Here is an 18,586-nt window from a genome sequence, read left to right as displayed (position 1 = left end):
TTTAACCACTTTCAACCTGGTGTCCCTATTTTGTGCATTTCATTATATGTGAACATCTTCAAACGTAAAATAATAACAAAATAAAGTTCACTTTGTGTTTTATTTTATTTTAATTTACTTGTTTGCTTATGATGTAAATGTAAAAAGAAATCACACCCGTGTGAAGTGAGTGGTGCAACTCTGTGTGGGGTGGGGGGGGGGGGGCGGAAGTTCCAGACCCACAGGAACGCACCCAGGGTGCCGGCCCGATTCCGGTGAGCCACCCCGCGTCCGAAACGGTTGAGAAATGACAGAGTTACCGTGTGGGGGTCCCTCTACTGCTTGTACCCTCTACTGTACCGTACTGTACTGTACTGGCACACCCGAAATCACCATATATACAGTTAATACGTGCGTGTGTGTTTGTGCGTGTGTTAGGTTGCGCACAGGTGGTGAAAAACAACCATGCTGTTTTCATGCTCAGACGCACCAACCCACCCACACATAGCTCCGTAAGGGAGTGGTTGCACCACTCAAAAATATTAGATTTAAAAAAATACCAATTTACCCCCCCTCCCTCCCACAACGGATTAGAAAATCTTGCATTGCTTGACAAAGTATCAGTCTAAACAATTATTGGTGGGCTAGGACTCTGCAAAATCGGGATAGGCTTCAGACCAAAAAGTCTGACATTGGTTGGGCTCTAGTCAGTAATAGCATAATTTACCCTGTGAGACATTAGGTATATAAAAAGCACAGCATTTCAGCTCATGCAGTGCAAGCCCAGAATCTTTCAGTAACATGACATCTTTTCATCAACCAGATTCTCGTACTCTCACTGTTCAGCACAACAAAGCAGAATGACATTCAAATATCAGAAAATGTATAGAAATCAATTATATTAAAAAGGTTTGTGTGTGTAGGGCCTAGGGGGTTAAACTACTGCACATAGTACTTTATAGGTCAAATATGTTAAGAACATTTTCAATCATATCAATTATACAGGACCTACCAATTAGTGTTTCAAAGTTATATTCCAAGAAATGTTGGAGGAAGTGTAGTGGTATAATGTAAACAATTGTAATAACAAATGTAGGTGACTATGATTTGAGGTACAGTTCATAGAACATTAAAAGAAAATACCTTTAGTTTAACTTCATGATTTATATAACAAAGCCTGATTATGTGAGTCACAAATCTGTAGATAAACAGACAGACTGTGGGCATTTCATATGCTTATTCATATTTGGTCATGCATGAGAGCACATTCTATCCTATTCTATCCTATTCTATCTATTTCATTACATCTTAACTACAGAACCAGCAGACTTAATTTGGCACTAACTCAACTTTAAGGTTAAGCACACTTCAGCGAACATATCGTCAAACACTCAACTCTTATAAAAATACTTTTGCACAAATAATCAACAAATATTTCCATAGTTTTGTCTATAACAGCATATATTGAACCATATTCTATTGACAGTTAGAAAAATATGGTACAAAATAATCATAAAAAATAAACATATTGCACAGGTGAATAATCAGATGCAGAAATTAGTATCTGTAAAAAACAAATACACAAACACGTATTGGAAAAGTATATAACATTTTCCCTTACACATTATACTATTAATTTCATTACAAGGCCCTTGAAAATAAAGTTATTCCAAGGATATTGGTCAATGGCCAGTTAAATGGTATCAATTTGTGATTCTCCCAAAGAATTAAGAGTCAAAACTCAGTTTAACTCAGTCATTAGTAATGTCATTATGAGGAACATCGAATGTCCTCACTAAAAACTGGTGGATCCTCGGATAAAGTTTCTAGCATTTTAGGAATGCAGGAATAACACACAAATAACATATTGAGATTCTTCATTATTTGGGCCATAATGTGCTAAGTTGTATTACTCATGCCAGCCACAAGGAGGACAACGAGCTGAAGAATTGTGTCAGAACTGCAAATAAAAATACAGCATGTACTGAGTTTAACTGTCTACCTAAAACAAAGATATTGATAATGATAAAATATCATGCCAGGTGATCAAATCAATAGTATTCCCACCTCTGTGGAGGCTTTGGTGTCAGTGAATGTGGCTCGATAGCAACAACAACTTTCAGTAACATTCTCTAAACCAGGCACTATTTCAATGATTCAGTCTAAACTAAGCTACAGCTTCCAAAAGGATTTTTACCCTTCTTGGTCCTTTGTTTGTTAGGTCGCAAGCTGATGACTTCTCTGCCATTGCTGGAGTTCTGGCTGCAGACATTACTACTGGTGGTATTAAAAACACCTGTGAAAATGTAAAATGTGTCAGTAATGTTCTTTGTGCCGTTTTCATTCTCTCTCCAATTTAGTTAAAACAATACTCCTGTGTGGTCTCCATCTCCATCACTACTGCCAACCACCCACTGCTGTCCAGAGAGTGTAGACGGCCATATGCCTCCTCCGATACACATGGAGTCACCAGTCACAAGTTTTTACCTGAGATCGGCAGGAGTTTCACCACGAGAGCTTAACGCTCAGGTTCACATTATCTTCCCCAGTTCCCTTCAGCCACCCCCCGGCCAGTAGGAAATTGCAGACAAGGACACAATACCCTGCTAGCTTCCCTCCCACGAACACTGACAATGAACACTGTGTTCAGTGGAGCGCCACGCCAGAGCCACCGCTACCGGAAAGGTAAACCCGGGCAACTGTGCTTGTGGGCGAGTGGTTAACCTCTATGACACTGGTTCTCAGCGTGGGCCCAGAGGACCCCCAGGGGTCCCTGAGGAAGTATGGGTCTGTACATCAGAGAGCGTACAAATGGGGTCCATTTGTAGCCTCTCAACACTAAATGAACACATAGGACTGGAGATTGGAGTCGCAGAGCTAAAGATGGTATCAAATAGGGCATGCAATCATGGCCTAACCCTAATGCATCATAAACTGGGGTCAAAACAATGAGAATCATATGCCAGTGGATTTCAACCCTTTTTATATCAAGGTCCATTATTTATTCAGCATTTGAGCCACGGACCACCATGATATTAGCCTCTGAGATCCAAAACGTGGAATATTTTGTTGCCTTTGGATAAAATTTTGTCCACAGTCAAATGTTGGTCAAAATAACAATTCTTCTACATTTATCCAATTTTGTAGACTTCTTGTAATGTAAGTAATGCAGATGTTTCTTGAGGAAAAATATCTACAAGGGCATTTGGTTACCAACTCTCAATCATTTAGCTGGGGACCACCTGGAACCCCCTCAAGGACCACTGGTTGGAAACAGGGGGGCAGTCAGACAGATATTTTGTGAAGCCTGAAACTCCTGAAAGTTCATATAATGGTCTGTTGTGGCGCTGTCATTGGACCCAGAAAAATAGCCCCATAGAAGTCCATGTATTTGGGCCCAACTTCACCTAGACTGTTTTACCTTAATAAACATGGTCATGAATACTTTCTGCTTCCAGTCACTAGTTTAAAGTCTCATTTCTAATGTCATAATATTCTTTTTGGAAAATTATGGTCCCATTTATTAAAAGAATTACCATAAAGTCGCGCATGTTCTGAGGGGCGTGGCTACCGTTACAGTCTATGATCGGGATTCCCCTCCCACTCGAGTCAAAATAAAAACCAACGGAGAAGAAGGGGGGAAGTCCCGCCTCGTGTCTGGGCCAGCCAATGGCCAGCTGGGCCAAAACGGAGCCAGCCAATGGCCAGCTGGGCCCAAACGGATCTAGAAAGATGGCGACTTACAGTGCAGGAATAACAGGCTTCATTTTACGTCCATGTTAGACCCGGGGAACGCTTTGTCCATATTTCTTTACAGTCTATGGTTGGAAACCACTGCTCTACACCCCATTGATGAAATAAACGAATATTTATAGATTTTTAGTTACATTCTAGATATAAAAAGGCATACCTATTTTATTGCTTGTTGTATGGATCACCTCTGGCTCCTCTGCCGTTTGCTTCTTAAGACGTAGAAGATATTTTTCAGCCAAGTATTTGAAAACTAAACAGATTCAGTGGAAGGTAAAGGTTGACACATTTAATTCATGACATAATGTGACTTTAGTCGAAAATAGGCATGTCTTAAGGCATGTCTCAAAATGTTGTGAGCTTGTAGATCAGCTATTTTCAGTGAGTGGCAAAATTGTATTGTATGACAGTTTAAATCAGGCTTTACTTACCCTCATTGACATTAAGATCCTCTTTTACTGAAGCACGATAAAATCTCAACTTCAACCTTTTAGCCAAAGCTTCTGCCTCCTCACTGCAGGGCAAGAACATTGAGAAGTGCTCCATTTCAAAGCATGTTGCTGAACATGTATTAAAACCCATATTGGACATACTGTGCCAATAGATATAAAATAATTAGCCTGCCCCAGCCAGTGTGATTTCTGGTCTAGAGGGGCGGATTCAAATCTTCAGGTAAAAACAGCTGGTGGATCCTACTGGTTCACCGCTCTGTGCGCCCGCCCACTCCTCCCCGGTAGAACACAGTGGAACACTGACATTTGGATCGATGCCCCTCTGCACTATTACTGGTTAGCGAAATACAAGGTTCACTACCACTCCAAGACCAGATTTCCTGACTCCTACTTTGCTGAGGGAACCGATTATGCTTATTGTTACTGTACCTGTGTACCATAAGCGATATACATAATTATGGTTGCTGTCGGGTGGAAACATCTAGTGTTATCACAAGGAAAGAAGAGATTAGAGGTGCTCCGATCGATCGGCCACCGATCGGTGATCGGCCGATATTCACTCCAAATGACTTGATCGGTGATCAGCAATTTCCCCAATCTGGATATACCATGTACGGTAAGTGGTATAAAAGACAATCAGATATATAATATCGTTTTGCATCTTTGTGACAGACCTAAACATTCTCCCCTTCTACCACACACACAGGAACAGTTTTGACATATAATAATTTGGGAAATATTAAAAATGTTTCCTTACGCACAAGATCAATATTGGTATTTAGATCAGTATCGGCCGATCGTGAGAAAAACAATCAGTGATCTTGATCGGTCCCAAATAACCTGATCGGAGCACCTCTAGAAGAGATAACCTATCTGGGTCGTATTAAGATGAAAATCTTTCCGGAGGAAAAAATCTGGCAACAAACATAATCAAAAAGGTCAACTATAAATGCACGGACACTAGCTGGAGCACTCATCCAATGTAATTTTGACTCATGGTACTCTACCACCTCATGGTACTCTAGCACTTCAATGGCACAAAGGTCAAACCGTCGGGTACCGTCCTAAAATCGGCTCTTCGGTGCTACTGAAAAATTCTGACGAGCCGAAATCATTTCGGCACTACAGCACGGAAACTGGGGTAAATAGGAGTATGAATCGGCCCTAAATCGTACATAAATGTTGCTCAAAAGTTACAAAATCAACAGCCGATCTACAAGCTCACAAAATGTTGCATAGCATTGTAAGTTTGTTGATTTGCTATTTTGAAAAACAAAAAAGTATACATATTTAACCAACAAAACGTATTATATATTATATAACTTCATGGATCCACTAGTTTCCACCCCACAGTGACGATATGGAACAAGCGCACCACAGAGGAGCCTGTGGATCTAGATCCATTAATTCTTTGTCCATACCGTTGTTATGAACGGACTATACATTTATTTTATTTCCATGTTCTCCACTACTACTCATACAGCTGCTTTAAATTGACTGTACCAAAAATACGATTACAGTGCCTAAAAGAGTTTTCACATATCTGGTAGTGTTATTACGGTCAAGCAAACGCTTACTTTTTAATAACGGTCTCATCCAGGAGGTCAATTTTGTTCTGCACCAGAACAGTGGGAATATCTCCAACCTCCATTTCTACCTTCTCCCTCCAGCTGCTTATAGCCTGAAAGGACTCTCTGTCTGTGGTGGAGAACACTAGTACACAGGCTTGAGCACCTGGAATACAGAGAGAACACACCAACAATAAATGCCAATTAATTGATGCTATATAAATGCCAATTAATTGATGCTATATAGTTCTATTCATGCCTGTGCTCATGTTTACTTTGTTGTGATGTCTGTGTCAAATATTCAAACTACAATACATACTGTATATGGATGTAATACTACAATTCATAACATTTCTACAAAACATCCAAACGAAGAATGAAAAAATTAAGGAAAAAAAGGAGAATAAAAGGAGTGTCTTACCACGGTAGTAGGCCTTGGTGATGGCGTCAAACTCCTCCTGTCCGGCAGTGTCCCACAACATCAATCTGACCTCTTCATCGTTTACTCTGAAATACATAAATTGATTATGTCCAACTCTTAAAGCTTCATTTATACTCCAGAGTAGCTCTGGTGAGCTATTGAAACAGAGCACTGAGTCAGAGCTCTGTTTCAATAGATCACCAGACAGTTCCGACAATAGCCATAACAAGGTCATCCCACACCAGAATAACAAATTAACCACGTTAACCCTGGTGTCCATATCTTGGATAGATCTGGACAATGTCATCATTACAGGCACACATTTTAAAAAGCTTTCAAGCCACACTTACATGATCTGCCTTTCCAGAAAGTCCACTCCAATGGTCTTTTTGTAGTCTTTAGTGAAGACACCCTTGCAGTAGCGCTGTATCATACTAGATTTGCCAACTGCTCCATTGCCAACGACCACCACCTTGATGGCAACTTCCATGTCCTCCTCCAACATGGTGGCTTAGTAAGAGTTCTCACTTTTCAGGAAGTTTCAGAGATCACCTGAGAGTAACATGGGGAAAGAAAAAGACAATTGTATATGGTACATACATGTAGCAATTAACTACAATGTTAATGGTGTAACGTACACATACAAAGTAAATTGGAGTTATATGTTGTAATATCAAGCCCATACATACACATAATTCGGCTGTCTGTAACATGATAAATTAGTCCACCAGAGGGGGATGAAAATACCAAAACCACTTGGGATGAAACGCAAGCCATGATTCTCAACCTCTACACACCACCTCTAGGTTCCTTTGTTGTCTCCACCAGGCCGAAGGCATGGGGGGGGGGGGGGGGGGGGGGGGGAGTATGTTTTGCACTCCGTCCGTCCGTCCGTGTGTGTGTCCGTCCGTGTGTGTGTCCGTGAGCAGCTAATCTCGGCCACCGTTAACCCGGTCGATGCCAAATTTTGCACACACACTCCCTGGATGCCAACGATGAACCTCTGCCCCAAACTTTCCAGAACGGCCTGTTATAGCGCCACCAGGAGGCCGCTTTGTGCAAAACAAGTTTTTGCACAGTACACCTACAGATTTTGTCCAAACATCGCGCAAATTGGTACACAGTCTCTCTAGAGCCATTCAACGAAACGGGTCTTTCAGATTTCTCAGACTCCATCCTGATTGGTTAAGATTGGCTTCCAAAGTTCACAGGAGTGCTCAGTTTCAAAAAAATGCTGCAAATCATGAACACATCGCGTGATTTCCGTCAAATTGTGCACGCACATTCCCACTAGGCCGAGGAAGAAATGCCACATGAACAATTTCAACTCAGCCTCAAGGTGGCACTATAACTGGCCACTACCTCTAACTGCACGGATCTGTGGATAACTTTGTATGCCAACTCCCTAGTTTACTTTTGTTGCCCTTTTATCCAACCACCAGATGAAGGCAAGCTGCAATGTCCTACATTCCTATCCTGGTGGAGACCTGTGCCCAGAAGGGCACTTTTTCTAGTTTATCATGTAATTTAAGGCATATATCCTGAACTGATCACCAAAATGTAACTAGATCCCATACCATGACTGGAATTGCAGGGAAACGACCAGAATATGTGCATAATCTAATGCGCTATATACAATACCTGTGTAGTATAATCTTATATGTCTAACTGGTGATTGGCCTGTGCAATATTATTCATGCCTTATCCCATTACAGCATATACACTTCCAGTTCCTAGTTTTACTTGATATTTACTTCACATTTGATTCTTATATTTCATACTTTCTTTTAACTTGCTATAGTCCATATAATTTGTCTAGCATAGTAACAGCAATGCACAATGTCAAATTGGCCAATGAACAAATTATAATTCTCTCAATAATATGATGGTAGACAAAATAAATGAAAAAGTCACACTGTTCGTAATGTATCACGAGCATTAGTCATGTTCATTAGCATATTTTAACTTAATAATGAGTATCAATTAGCACAGGGAAAAAAAGTCTGAAGTTTGAGCATAATTGGCACAATTAGAGAACAATTATGGAGTTGTAGCTTTTAAATGATCAATGTTTTAACAAGCATTAGCAACCAAATTATAAACAAACTAATCCAAAGTTCAACTGATTATCTACATAGCAACTCACACCAGCATGGTATACTGCAATTAAAACGAATCCTGCTGCATATTGTCGGAAAGTGTGCTTCGTTTGGCAGGTGTGAACTGAAGGCTCATTCAAATTCTAATGCGCATCAAAGCTTAACAAAGAAAACTGGGGTTTCACGTCGCTTCAAAGCGCAGCAGAGTGCGGATCACCGCAGGTGTGAATGCAATCGCATTAACTATAGGGGATTAATGTGCCAGTTGTGGGATGAAGAAGTTGGTTTTGGGCACACGAGAAGGAAGGAGAAGGCATTATTACGCAGCAACGCTGCCAGTCCCCGACGACACACTGCATCCACATAACGCTCACTTTACGTCCTAGTCCTGTTCTATTACTCAAAGTATATATTTTTAACACCATATATTTCACTGTATAGTTCATCAATTGAACACACTGATAACGTCCCCTGATGCGGTTTGACACAGCCAGTGTGAAGGCAATTAGGCAAATGCAGCAAATTAAATATGCAAGAATGGCGACCTAAGCCATGTAGTCTCTGGTACCTATAACCTATGCATATTCTGCTGTTGCTAATGACTCTTTATTTGTGTTGGTGAATGGATGATTATTAAGATATATCAGTCACAAGGAATAAAACAGAGTAGGGTTTATCAGAGACTACCTCCAGAATTTGGGAGTATAGAGAATGGAATGGCCTACCAACAACAGTCCTCACCTCAACCCATGAACCCAATTGGACACTTCTGGGATCAGCTTGGGCAAACTGTTCATGCTAGAATGACCAACACCCAACCACGTTGGCTGACTTGCAAACAAAAATCCTGGTTGATGAGTGGAATGGAATGCCATCCCACTCCTACAGCAGTGTGTGATGAGGCTGGTGGTGAATGGTGATCAGCATGAGACGCCGCGTAAATCTGTTCTACGTCCGAGCATAGACATGGTAACGCCCCGCCTGCCTTCGATTGGCCTACCGACATTGCCGGCCTTACCAGACTTTCCTCCGAGGTGCATAGTAGTAGTTTAGCTCTGGTCCATAGCCTTCTACTGCTTCGATTCTGCCCTGCAGTAAGGCTATGGGACTATCAGTTTTAAATCTCAAATCGAAATCAGACCAGCCTCTCCTCTTTTGTGGAAATCTCACGAACGTTTGACCTACTCACCAATACAAAGACGTGTTGTGTCAATAGAAAGACAACTTTCCTTAGTGGACGCACTCTGAGCCCCCCACCACATGTATAAACGGTACGTTTTGGCCAGAAAAGTATTCTCTATGAGGCAGTTCTCTGGGCAATATCGGTAGAGGGCGCAGCGGAGTAACTAAAAGTATTTTTTTCCAGGTGGAAACAATATTAGTTTGCCTCTTCCACAAAAATAAAAGGTACAAGTTACTGTCGCTCCGGAAGCGCTCCGGAAGCGCTCTCCTCCACGTCAATCATCCGCGGAGGTGGAGCTTAATTCCCATCCACCAGCTGTCTAAAAACCTGCTGCGCACACGCCGCACAGCTTCTTCTGTCCGCGGCGCAAAACCGTTTTGCGCATAGGTGTGGAGAGGGCAGTATACAGTGTAAACTTGAAACATTATTGTACTGTAAAAAGGTCTCTTTTCCCTTAATCTTTATCTTTTTTAGTATAATAGTATTATTAATTTATTTATTTTATTTAGAATTTAGAACACGCCCAAATCAAATCATACAAATACGTGTTCAATCAATCATTCAATCAAAGCAAACGAAATAAACAATATTAGTTTGCCTCTTCCACAAAAATAAAAAGGTACAAGTTACTGTCGCTCGTGCCTTGTGATGTGATGTCTAATTTCCCACCACGGAGTAACCTCACTTCTCAGAGGACAGTCTGGTGAGACCATTGGGGCAAGACAGTGTTGGTAGGCCAATCAGAGGCAGACGGGCGTTACCATGTCTATGCTCGGACGTAGAATAGATATACGCTGAGGAGACAGTGCTTAGATCCTAGTATTTGTCTCCACCAGGCCGAAGGCATGTGGGGAGAGTATGTTTTGCACTCCGTCCGTCCGCGTGTGTGTCCGTGTGTCCGTGAACAGCTAATCTCGGCCACCGTTAACCCGGTCGATGCCATATTTTGCACACACACTCCCTGGATGCCAACCATGAACCTCTGCCCCAAACTTTCCAGAACGGCCTGTTATAGCGCCACCAGGAGGCCGCTTTGTGCAAAACAAGTTTTTCAATGCCATATTTTGCACACACTCCCTGGATGCCAACCATGAACCTCTGCCCCAAACTTTCCAGAACGGCCTGTTATAGCGCCACCAGGAGGCCGCTTTGTGCAAAACAAGTTTTTGCACAGTACACCTACAGATCTTGTCCAAACATCACGCAAATTGGTACACAGTCTCTCTAGAGCCATTTAACAAAACGGGTCTTTCAGATTTATCAGACTCCATCCTGATTGGTTAAGATTGGCTTCCAAAGTTCACAGGAGTGCTCAGTTTCAAACAAAATGCTGCAAATCATGAACACATCGCGTGATTTCCGTGAAATTGTGCACCCACATTCCCACTAGGCCGAGGACGAAATGCCACATGAACAATTTCAACTCAGCCTCAAGGTGGCGCTATAACTGGCCGAAAAGTGTTTTTACCTCTAACTGCACGGATCTGTGGATAACCTGGTGGAGACCTGTGCCCGGAAGGGCACTTTTTCTAGTTAATATCTAGAATCTAGAGTTGCAATATCATACATCCAAACAGAAATGTCCTATCTGAGGGGCACGGTGGCACAGTTGGTAGTGCTGTCGCCTCATAGCTAGAAGGTCCTGGGTTCGATTCCTGCTGGGGACGCTGTGGGCACTGGCGGCGTGTTCCCTCCTCCGCGTCATCAGTGCCCATACCCGAGGCGGGGGTTGGCGATAGGGCCTTTCTGTGTGGAGTTTGCATGTTCTCCCCGTGTCCCCTAGGGTAGATACCCTCACAAAAACATGCCGTAATCCTGGTCTCTAAAAAACTACCTCCCCCTGGCCAGCCGGGGCGCCTGATGGAGGGGAAAGGAACTGGTCGGAATAACGTGTCCCTTCGACGCGCTACGTCCGGCCGGGGAAATTCCCCTCTGTCAGGTGAAAAGAAGCAGCTTGGACTCCTCATGCATAGAAGGAGGCATGAGGTCAGTCCGCTGCCCCCCCCAGGTTGGCAGAGGAAGTGTAGCGCCCAGGATTACATTAGATAATTGGCACTGGGTGAAAAGAAAACTGGGTTACAAAATCGTGGGATAAAATTTTAAAATATGATTGTATTGTAATAGTCGTTAAACTCACCAACATTGCAGATGTACGGAAAACTTGGATTATCCACTTTATACCTGCAATGTTTTTGTTGCATACAAATCCACCATAGACATCCTGGGATGCAATACTGTACTCAGTACTGTACTCTGTCATTGAAGTAGGACTCATAAAATGTGGACCCATCTAAAAGACCACCTCTGGGCCCTGGAACACATTACATTGAAAACCTATTTACATCAATGCACCTGCACATAATTTCTTGACAGAAAGTAGCTCATAACATGTCTACGGTGGATTTATATTAAACAGATTGAAAGAGGATAATTCAAGCTTGCCTTACAGCTACACTTTTAGTGAGTTTAACGTTGTTTAATACAAGCTGATCAGATTTTGGATGAGTGTGCTGTCTATGGAGGGTATTGCAACTCCAGATTCAACCCATTATAAAAATCGAGTGTTGCAAATTGTGGCTAGGGTTGGTATTGCAACTCTAAATTCCAGACATAAAAATAAGATCCAAGAGTTGCTTGTGGCACACACCACTGAGGCTCCTGACTTGTTGACTTAATTAAACGAATCAATTGTATTAAAACATACAATAGTATTAGCAAGTTGTTTGGCATTGGCAGAGTAGATTTGGGTTCCATGGACACACAGGGCCCGTTTAATACCTCTGAGGGCCCCTGGGCACTGAAGCTTGAAGGGCCCCCTTCACATGCACACGTAAATCTTTGTGCAAAGTTTTGGTCGTTTTGGGGAGGTTTTATGCCGTTATATTGGCCTATTCCTGGTCGCCTACCCCGCCCCAGAGTGACAGCCAGGCAGTAACAAACAAATTATTTTTATTTGACCCAGACTGTAAGCGAATGGGTAAGATAATTCGCCAGTGTAGTTAAGTGTTTTAACTTTTTTTGTCGAGCCACCTGACGCGCTATGCATGCAGAATGAAAATAAAGCAATGCTGGATGGCGGACGTACGTCTTTTATTTATTACACCAGAATCATCTCTCCACCTGACCTCACCTGGCCCAGTGGGCCCACCCACCTTGAACAGCCAATCTAGCGCATTGTAAAGGCTCATACATAGTCTGGATTTATGGTGGTTAGGTGACCACCAAACTACAACATGACGTCACGAGCCGCGGTGAAGAGCAAACCACCGCCACCGCTCCAGCCCATCTCTCTGTTTTTACTCACCACCGCTCAACGTTATTTCAGCTCCGGTGGTCAGCTCACCACCGTCCGGTGGTCACCTCATCACCAAAAATCCAGACTATGAATAGGCCTTTACTGCTTTACACACAATTGCACTTTTCAGCTGCCTTCTCACCAACAATAAAATACTAATCTATTTAGACACCATTTATTTCATTCAGATTGGCAGGGAAATGTCTTTTTTTAGGGGCCCCTGGTGCCCGAGGGCACGTGCCCAAAGTGCCCATATGGTAGATCCAGCCCTGTGGACACAACCCCCACGTTCTCAGCTGTGTTTAGAAATCAGGCACAAAAGGTTCCAACAGTATTATAAGAAGCATTTACAGTATAGGCCTTACTGGGGAGGGAACAGTTAATCTAACTAATCAGTTAATTATGAAAATAAACCATTCAGTTACTTGTCACTGTTGTCAGGCGGGAGTGGAGGGACAGTGTCCTTGATTGTTAGTAATTATTTCTATGCTTGAGTGCTTGTGATATAGCTCCCTCCAAGGCTCCAACACGCGCGCGCACGCACGCACACACACACACACACACACACACACACACACACACACACACACAGTTGAACATTGGTACTGTATACGTTTTTAAATGCAGAGTAGCATAATAAATGGACAGTGAAGCTGTAGCCCTGGAATGTACTATGACTATGTAATATCACAGAAACAGTTAGGCCTAATCGAGATTGTTTTTGTTCATTGATGCTCACTGAAAATAATATGCTGTATTGACCAAAAGGATCAAACACAAAAAAGCTTGTGACATTTCAATTGTGGTATTTGCCCCATGCACAAAATAGTGACGCCTGGGTGAAAGTGGCTAGAATCTTGGTTGGAAGCCATGGGTGGGCACATTTAAAGTCTGGCTAGACATTCCTGTCTATTTCTATTTCACTAATAAAAAAAACAATAACAACCAGTTTTGGGGCCAAAATGTTGGTTCCTGACTCACGGAAATGCAAGCAACAAATTAAAGGTTGCAAACGAACTCAGACTAGTCTGACTCTTACCTGTCAAAATATAGTAGTCATCTAGCTGTATCCAACGTTACATCCAGTGTCTTACTCTTAATCACATCTGCCGTTCCTATAGTTAAAGGATGTAATGTAGTGGTCGTGGACGTTAGCTTGTCGTTAGCCGCTCTTCACTTCCAGCACAGAATCGTCTTTGGTATCTTACAAGTAGGCCTACAACTGACACGGGATCTACTCAGTACTCAGTATTCCGCTTCAAGAACGAATCATTTTGATTAATGTCGAAACTGTTGGGTGTGTTGTGAATTGTAAATTAACTGACTCGCTCGCTACGTGTCTCATGCGCATAGCTAGCGGCGAGCTGAGCTTTTTAGCTAGTGCTGTAGCTAGTTCAGGCTCTGGTTCAGTTGCCAGGGAGGCGAGCCAAAGACGATCCACGTCAATAGAGAAGGGTAACAAGACAACTCACCCTTTTTACCCTTTTTAGACAACTCACCCCGAAAGTGAATACAACTCACCAGGGGTGAGATGGCTTCACTTTCTGGCGTGAGTTGGCTTCACTTTCGGCCACTTTCGGGGTGAGTTGTCTTCACTTTCGGGGTGAGTTGTCTGACTGAATATGTATACCTTTTGAGCTCTTTTATATACTTTACTGAAAATGTATGGTCAAATGTAATGTAGTTTATTTAAATATAGAAACATCGAAAAACATCAGTTTTTACAAAAAAATAGAAAAAAGGTAAACATACGTTTTTTTCAAATAACATCAGTTTGTACAAATAATATAGAAAAAGGTTATCGTCAAGGGATTCACATGTCTTAATGACTGTTGGTAGGGCATTCAACATTTTGGTGGCATAGGAGCGAAAATAATTTAGTCTCTTGTTTGTGCCGAATCTGGGTTGTACATGCATTTGTTGCACTCCCTCTGGTGTTGTGGGTGTGGACTTCGTTTACATTAAGGAAGTATCTAGACAGGTAGGCCTACATGGGTATCTTGGTGGTGTATCGAATCTTGTGGACCAGACCCATTGCAAGATGCTGTACTCTGTCGTCGACCCTAAGCCATCCCAGCCTGTCAAAGTGGGCAGGGGTGAGGTGGGTTCGGGGGGTGAGGCCAAGTAGAAGCCTGACCAGTTTGTTTTGGGAGGTCTGGAGCCTTGTTTTAAGGGCCTTTGAGGTGCTGTGGTACCAAGAGGTGCATGCATAGTCAAAGAAACCTTGTACGAGGGCTCCTGTTAAGGTCTTCAAGGTGTTTTTGTTGACCAGTGAGGAGATCCTGTAAAGCAGGGGTGCCCACCCTTTTTTTACTTGAGAGCTACTTTCAAAATGACCAGCTCAACAAGATATACCCACCTGAAAATAGTTTAAATATGTAGCCTACCTGAGGGTGCTTTTGGAATAGCGGCAATTTATAATGCTACCAATGTTTGTGCACATAGCAACACTGAAAACAAAATGTTGCATTGTGTAATTTGTGGATTTGAGGTGACAGGCGCATTTTGATGTCAATCAATCAAGTCGCCTTTAATTCAAGTGGCAGATGCCAAGAATATTGTCTTTTATATATTTAATTTAAATATTCTTTAGGGGCATGTCATGTGCCACAATGTGGCACCTTTGTGATCTACTGGTAGATCGCAATCTACCTTTTGGGCACCCCTGTTGTAAAGGAATCTTGCTCTTTGATTGACTTTTTTTATTACGTTGGTGGCCATTTTATCACCGGAAAGATTGGCCTCCAGGATGGAACCTAGGTAGGTAATTTCATCTTTTCGTGTGATAATATTGTCACCCACTCTAACCAAGAAGCCATCTGCCTTGCTGAGATTACTATTTGATCCGAAGAGAATGGATTCAGTTTTTCCCAGGTGTAAGGATAGTTTGTTATCAGCGAGCCAGGTGCAGATACTACCGAGTTCAGAGCTGAGGGTCTTTTCAACCTGCAGTTTGCTCCTGTCCGAGACCAGCAGTGCTGAGTCATCTGCGAACAGGAACAATGTCGTTTACATATATTAGGACAGTAAAGGCCCTAGTATGCTTCCTTGTGGAACTCCACAGCTCACTGGGAGAGGGGGGGGACAGTGTTCCACCATCTGTTCTCTCCCCTCCAGGTAGGATTGCATCCAGCTCACTGATGTGCTATCAAAACCAATAGCTTTAAGCTTGTTAACCAGTATGGAGTGGTTCACGGTGTCAAAAGCCTTTTGGAGGTCCAGCATGACCATGACGCAGTATTTTCCAGCATCCACCTCGTGTTTGATGTGGTCGCTCAAATAGAGGAGGCATGTGTCAGTGGAGTGGGATGTTCTGAAACCAGATTGGAACTCGTACATCAATTTATTAGTGGCAAGATACTTTTCAACCTGTTCATAGACTATCTTTTCCATCACTTTCGAGATGGAGCTTAGAATAGAAATAGGGCGGTAGTTGCCAGGTTCTAATTTACTCCCTTTTTTGTACAGGGGGGTTACTTTGGCCAGTTTAAAATCTTGGGGGACCTGTCCCTGTTTGATGGAGAGGTTTACTATGTGGGTGATGACTGGAGCTATGGAAATGGCTGAGTCTCTGAATTTGGAGGGAATATTGTCATGGCCAGTGGCCTTGTTGGGTTGGAGGGCACTCAGTTTTTTAAGTAGGCCTACCTCCTCAGTTGTTACCATTGCCATTTTAAAATCATCTTTACAAACACCTAGGTTTTTGTAGAAGGCTTTGATGTGCTCTACACCAAAATGCCCAGAGTGGGAGGGAAGTTTGTTAACCAGCATTGTTGCAATGTTTGTAAAGAAGATGTTCAAGTGGTTGGCTACATCAAGCTTGTCAGTGATGAGGGTGTTATTCGATTTGATGTTTATGTTAGTAAACGTGGTTTTTAGTTTCTGACCACAGCCTATAGTTGGTTGAGTAGCTTCCAGAGCTCTCGAGCATTGATAAAGTTACTTTTGGCTGATTTGGTCAGATGCAGTTAGTAAGTTGGTCATGAACTAAGAAGAGAAACACTCCGGTGTTTTGTATGTCTAGTAGGCAGGCATGTCGCGCGTAATTGTAGAACGCAGGGGCCAGGGCATTCACTGTGAAGAGTGCGGGTGCAGACAGCACAAAACAGTTTGCAATCAAACAGCCAGTCAATATACAGCGCATGACCACGGCAACGACAGACAGGCTGACCACAGTGTTGCAGATGCAGTTAGTAGTGTAGCAAGCAACTCTGACAATAGTACAGTATTACTGATGACAGCTACCATTTGGATAGATGCACCAACGCAAAGCCAGCCAGGTGCCTAGATGGGGGTATAGTATAGCACCCGCAGTTTCATTAAAGAGGATATTTCCAGAGCACTTAACCTGCCAGTTATAGGTAAAGAAACGTTGAATATGTATGTGTTTGGTTCCAAAACACCCCAGAGTACCTGCAGAAAAGTGAAGGCTCGTTTGAGAAATATTAAGAACAATCAAAGCATTGATGTCCATTTATTGGAAACACCCAAGTTGAGCTCTTTGATTGATTGATTGATTGAAATATTTATTAACAGTTTGTAGAATTTACAGTACATTTTAAGCACAAACTCAATACAAAGACTGTCAACTGTGAGTGGACGACCCAATTAAGCATTACACTTGGTTACAACAGGGTCCACATTGTTCAATTCATCAAAACATTTAGAGACATACAAATAGACACTTCTATGTAGCTAAAGAACAGAACAGGAATTCATCATATAGGAAGCAAAAAGGGAAAAGATACATATACAGTGAGGGGAAATGGGGTGGGGGGGGGGGGGGATTCAGATTTTACAGAGGCCAGTTTCGAATTGCAGCCATCCGTAGGTGCCCTTTGAGAGCGGTTTTGAAGGAGTCAAGGGATTCACATGTCTTAATGACTGTTGGTAGGGCGTTCCACATTTTGGTGGCATAGGAGCGAAAATAATTTAGTCCCTTGTTTGTGCCGAATCTGGGTTGTACATGGTTTGTTGCACTCCCTCTGGTGTTGTGGGTGTGGACTTCGTTTACATTAAGGAAGTATTTAGACAGGTACATGGGTATCTTGGTGGTGTATCGAATCTTGTGGACCAGACCCATTGCAAGATGCTGTACTCTGTCGTCGACCCTAAGCCATCCCAGCCTGTCAAAGTGGGCAGGGGTGAGGTGGGTTCGGGGGGTGAGGCCAAGTAGGAGCCTGACCAGTTTGTTTTGGGAGGTCTGGAGCCTTGTTTTAAGGGCCTTTGAGGTGCTGTGGTACCAAGAGGTGGATGCATAGTCAAAGAAACCTTGTACGAGGGCTCCTGTTAAGGTCTTCAAGGTGTTTTTGCTGACCAGTGAGGAGATCCTGTAAAGGAATCTTGTTCTTGGATTGACGTTTTTGATTACGTTGGTGGCCATCTTATCACCGGAAAGATTGGCCTCCAGGATGGAACCTAGGTAGGTAATTTGATCTTTTCGTGTGATAATATTGTCACCCACTCTAACCAAGAAGCCATCTGCCTTGCTGAGATTACTATTTGATCCGAAGAGGATGGATTCAGTTTTTCCCAGGTGTAAGGATAGTTTGTTATCAGCGAGCCAGGTGCAGATTCTACCGAGTTCAGAGCTGAGGGTCTTTTCAACCTGCAGTTTGTTCCTGTCCGAGACCAGCAGTGCTGAGTCATCTGCGAACAGGAACAAGTTGCAGTCACAAGCTGAAGTCATGTCGTTAACATATATTAGGAACAGTAAAGGCCCTAGTATGCTTCCTTGTGGGACGCCACAGCTCACTGGGAGGGGAGGGGACAGTGTTCCGTTCACCTCCACCATCTGTTCTCTCCCCTCCAGGTAGGATTGCATCCAGCTCACTGATGT

The 18,586-nt window shown here is 42.8% G+C and overlaps 1 protein-coding gene across 1 annotated transcript; it reads right to left on the bottom strand.

The window, feature by feature from the left end:
* Positions 1-545: 545 nt before the first annotated feature.
* rab23 (RAB23, member RAS oncogene family) lies at positions 546-14,177 on the bottom strand. Its single transcript, XM_083775703.1, has 7 exons — positions 13,787-14,177; positions 6,521-6,722; positions 6,171-6,256; positions 5,759-5,915; positions 4,161-4,243; positions 3,890-3,982; positions 546-2,275 (listed from the first exon to the last, which is right to left on the bottom strand). The coding sequence occupies exons 2-7, from the start codon at positions 6,673-6,675 to the stop codon at positions 2,142-2,144; spliced, it is 708 nt and encodes a 235-aa protein (XP_083631829.1). The 5' UTR covers positions 6,676-6,722; positions 13,787-14,177; the 3' UTR covers positions 546-2,141.
* Between the last annotated feature and the right edge of the window lie 4,409 nt (positions 14,178-18,586).

The sequence above is a fragment of the Protomyctophum parallelum genome, assembly GCF_964188405.1.
Source record: "Protomyctophum parallelum genome assembly, chromosome: 10".
Lineage (NCBI taxonomy): Eukaryota > Metazoa > Chordata > Actinopteri > Myctophiformes > Myctophidae > Protomyctophum > Protomyctophum parallelum.
The sequence above is the reverse complement of the archived record's forward strand: the minus strand, read 5'-3'. Positions and strand labels throughout refer to the sequence as shown.

Excerpts from the sequence above, each read along its gene's own strand:
- rab23 (XM_083775703.1), bottom strand. The coding sequence starts at position 6,675 with ATGTTGGAGGAGGACATGGAAGTTGCCATCAAGGTGGTGGTCGTTGGC. Across the intron at positions 6,257-6,520 it reads TTTCTGGAAAGGCAGATCAT|AGTAAACGATGAAGAGGTCA; the intron begins GTAAGTGTGGCT and ends TATGTATTTCAG. Across the intron at positions 3,983-4,160 it reads GGATCTTAATGTCAATGAGG|TTTTCAAATACTTGGCTGAA; the intron begins GTAAGTAAAGCC and ends GAATCTGTTTAG.